General features: G+C 33.7%; 1 protein-coding gene across 1 annotated transcript; it reads right to left on the reverse strand.

Moving 5' to 3' along the window:
• Positions 1-244: 244 nt before the first annotated feature.
• Positions 245-3,270, reverse strand: LOC131035387 (AAA-ATPase At4g25835-like). Its single transcript, XM_057967077.2, has 4 exons — positions 3,234-3,270; positions 1,961-3,104; positions 540-614; positions 245-356 (listed from the first exon to the last, which is right to left on the reverse strand). The coding sequence occupies exons 1-4, from the start codon at positions 3,268-3,270 to the stop codon at positions 245-247; spliced, it is 1,368 nt and encodes a 455-aa protein (XP_057823060.2).
• Between the last annotated feature and the right edge of the window lie 887 nt (positions 3,271-4,157).

Genomic DNA, 4,157 nt, shown 5'->3' on the forward strand with positions numbered 1-4,157 from the left:
TTTTGCAAAAACCTGGAAGGAGGACAAAATTATTCTTTTTGGTTGGAGGGTAAAAGTTGATGAGAATGTGATTGGAGAAGTTACTGGGCTCTCTATGGAGGGGGTTAAATTATTTAAGGATAGGAAGTTCTTTGATGAAGCGGTCCTCAAATTTCTGAAAAAAGATGAAGAGAGGGAGGCTCTTGTAAAAATCTCTAGTCATTACTTCGATGCTGGGAGAGTCAAGATTGTTTGGAGGGAAGTACTAAGAGTTGTCATGGAGTACATCACTCTGGATGGTAGATTCACTAGGGTCTATGGCTATCACTTCACCCTTCTTAACCATTTCCATCATAAGGTGAGGGGTACCATGAATACTATAATGGAACACAATTATAAGATAGTTAAGAAAATGGATTCTACTTTGACATCATGGTGGACAAACTAGAAAAGTCTTAGTAGGGTACTATGTTCGTGTATCTTGAACCGAAGAGAGATAGGAAAGAGGACTCTGGACCTTGCAAAAGGACCAAAGACAACTTGAAGAGGAAAGCAGATACGATGCCTCTGGAGATTCAGGACCTGAAGAAAGTTGCTCAGGATATGCACGCCCTCCAGGCTGAGGTGGCTGAAACCTATAAGATATTAAGCATATAAATAAATTATCATATGATTACATTAATAAATATGGGTTATCTTTACCTTGTCAAAGTTGGTGAGAATATAATTCAGGTAGCATATAATTCAAATATTCATAACCTAAAAAATATCAAGCATATAATTAAATTCTCATATGATTACATTAATAAATATTCATTTAAATATTAAATATCTAAAGATATATTATAATTTTATTAGCAAGATGTAGTCACACTTAGCATAGGAGATTGATAGAGATCATCATTCCCACCATCATGCAATTAATTTTGAAAATTTGATCATTGATTCATGGGAGTTAGGCTGGTATTCTTCTATTCTAGTAGCTATTCCTCTATCCTTAGTGTGGTTATTACAGCTCCATTGGATCATGGTGTAGCTATTCAATAAATTATTTCCTTTGTTCTTTCTTTTCTTTGGTTTCAAAGAAATGAATGTCTACTCCTAATTTAGTTCTCTATTATTTGACATGTCCATACCATTCTTTAGATTATAAATAGCCCATAGATTGGACTTAGGTGGGGGTTTTCCTCCTCCCTTCTCCTAGGTCTCTTGACTTAGAAGATAACACCTAATAAGAAACTATACAAAAGAAAAAGAAAGGTCTTTCTAAGTCTAGTTTTGAATAACACATTAATGTTGAACGTATGAGGTTAAATGTGATAAGATCTAGCATCCTTTGGGTTATATCATTAGATTTTATTAAAAAACATTTGACAATTTCATTACTATTTTATTTTGTTTTGTTTGGTAGCTTAATTACAATTGTTTTCTCTTTTATAATAAAAAATAGATGTTGTCAACCTAACTTACCTCAATCAAAACAATCACACTTAACACATACAAAATTACTAAAAGTTTACATATTTAAAAAAAACTATTAATTTATTAGTGATAAACAATCACACTTAATGCAGACAGCTTAAATCACACACATTAAGCTTTGACTTTTAAACTTAAAAATGTTAAACATCGAGAGTTGATTGACATTCTGTAAACTTAATATATTGCTTAATGTGTAGTTTAAGACTGAACCATGTAATGCAATCCTAAAAGAAATTTTATATTACATTCCTCAACTTAACGCATCGTTAAATGCTTTCGAAAAGCTACAGTGCTAAACCATTTTAAACGATGATATGGTTTTCAACCATTAACTTTTAAGCCAGAAATTGACAAAGTATAAACCTAATTCATTGAAATGCAAAGCGAATTACAGTAGCAGTCGACATTCACACCTTTGTCTTCCTAAATATTAGAGCTCTTCTACAACATAAAATAAAAACTCATTTATATTTCCGTGGGTGCTTCAGAAATATACTACGTCGTCAAGCTCTTGGCTTCTTTGTCCTTTATCTTTTTGTCGAGACCAACAATCACAGCACTCAGCGTTTTATTAGCATCCTCAGGTTTAGAGCTGAGGATTTCTGTAATCTCGGCAGGAGTTATCTTGGCGCCTGCACTAATCCTCTCTTGGACGGCAGAAAACAGTGCATGATCCTCAATTCTCAAGTAATTATAAGCGAGAGTTTTAAACACGGGGAAATCGCAGTAAGAGAGATTAATATGTACGTCCATTCTCCCACATCTACAGAGAGCAGGATCAAGATGATCCTTGTGGTTCGTAGTAAAGATAAACAAACGCTCATCACCGCAGGAAGACCATAATCCATCTGTGAAATTAAGCAAACCAGAAAGAGTAACTCTACTCTGACCACCTTTCGGTTGGTCGTTAGGTTCATTGTTCAGTACAATGGAGCAATCAATATCTTCCACAATAATAATCGATTTCTCTTTCGTTTTGATCAGAAGCTTACGGAGCTCAACGTTGTCTTTAACGTGCGTGAGATCCAAATCATATACACTGTAATTCATGTAATTAGCAATGTCGGCGATGAGGCTTGTTTTTCCAGTGCCAGGAGGCCCATAAAGAAGATATCCGCGCTTCCATGCACGGCCTGTTCTTATGCAGAAATTCTTTGCTTGCTTGAAGCTTTCAAGGTCCGAGATAATCATTTCTTTAGTGCTAGGATTAAGGGCGACGGTATTAAAAGTTGAGGGATGATTAAAAGGAAGGGCTGTCCACTCAGCATCTGAATTGCCAGGTACAGTATTAGTAGCTATGGTAAGATCTGTTTTCTCCCTTCTCAGTTCCTCTGCTTTCCTCGCAACATGCTCAAAATATTCGGTAAAAAATTCTAAGGCTGCCTTGTCTGCTTTAAGAAGAAAGGAGTTTTTCTCTTCCACTTCATCTGCATCATTTCTGTTTGTTTTTAGCTCTTGCGTCCAGCGTATATTTAGTCCCCGGAAGGAATCGCATACTTGCTGATCAAAATCTGCAGTGATGTTCAAGGTAGTAGAATTTGTTGCCTTGTGAGCCGTCTGGTTTAGAACATTGGCGGCGCCGTTTAGGTTTGAGTAGTAGATTAGCGCATCATCAAAGAGTTCATTGCTGAGGATGCCCGTGCCTTCAATGAATTGTGGGATGTGGAGAAAGCAATAGAAGTTGAAATACTCAAGGAGATAGAGCCATCATTCACTACATGTATCGCGGAGTAGCGGTGGAATTAGGGTTTGAGCGGAAGTCACGAGCTCACCTAATGCCCATATCTGTCCTATCAATAACTGAATCATCTTCATCAAAAACAGCCTAATGGTTTATGACAATGCTAAAATCTTCCTGTAATGTTGTAATATATATGTTGGGGAGATCTCCTTGTAGCAACGAAGAGCCGTGTCTTTTAGACCATATGTCAGCCAAAAAACTACACAGGTCTTGTTAGTTGTGCATCTTAGAGTTTCGCTCTTAAAAATATAGCAAACAAATGAATTCCCATTATATAAGTAATCTAAGCTAATAAGTCAATGCACCACATAAAACTTGGTGAATATCTAATGAATATAGCAAATTAAATTTATAAGAAAGAAAAATAAGTTTTGGGAGTAATGAAACACTATTAATGTTAAGTTGAAATTATTTGTCTTAGTTGTTTTATAATCGAATTTGATATGTCATAAGAGTATAAAGTTGTGTCATATTTTAGATCAATTTATCAATACAAGTGAATATCAATATATCTAATTAAAGATTAATGTTGGTCAAACATATGGTCAAATTACATTCATTTTAGCTAAGTTAACTAAGGGTCATAAATTCTTTAAATTAAAAATGTTTACTAACTGCATATTATATATGACTTTGAGAGCAATCACAAAAAAACACAAAAAAAAAAAAAAAAAAAATTGAAAATTTTGATGTTTCAACAACTCCAACTCATAGAAATAATATTTTTTATTAAGAAAATTAAAAATTCCATTTTGTAAATCTATACGTGCATTTTTCTAAACTATGAATTTTTTTATTTTAATTAGTTTTTATATTTAATATTTTTTATTTTTTTGAAAGTAGGTCCTCAACACTAAAATATAAGGTTGATTATCTTGTCAATTGAAAATATTAAAATTTAATTAACTTTTTTAAAAATTTGATGCAACAAAGAAAACAATATATGTCAAGATGA

The sequence above is a fragment of the Cryptomeria japonica genome, chromosome 5 (genome assembly GCF_030272615.1).
Source record: "Cryptomeria japonica chromosome 5, Sugi_1.0, whole genome shotgun sequence".
NCBI classification, from domain to species: Eukaryota; Viridiplantae; Streptophyta; class Pinopsida; order Cupressales; family Cupressaceae; genus Cryptomeria; species Cryptomeria japonica.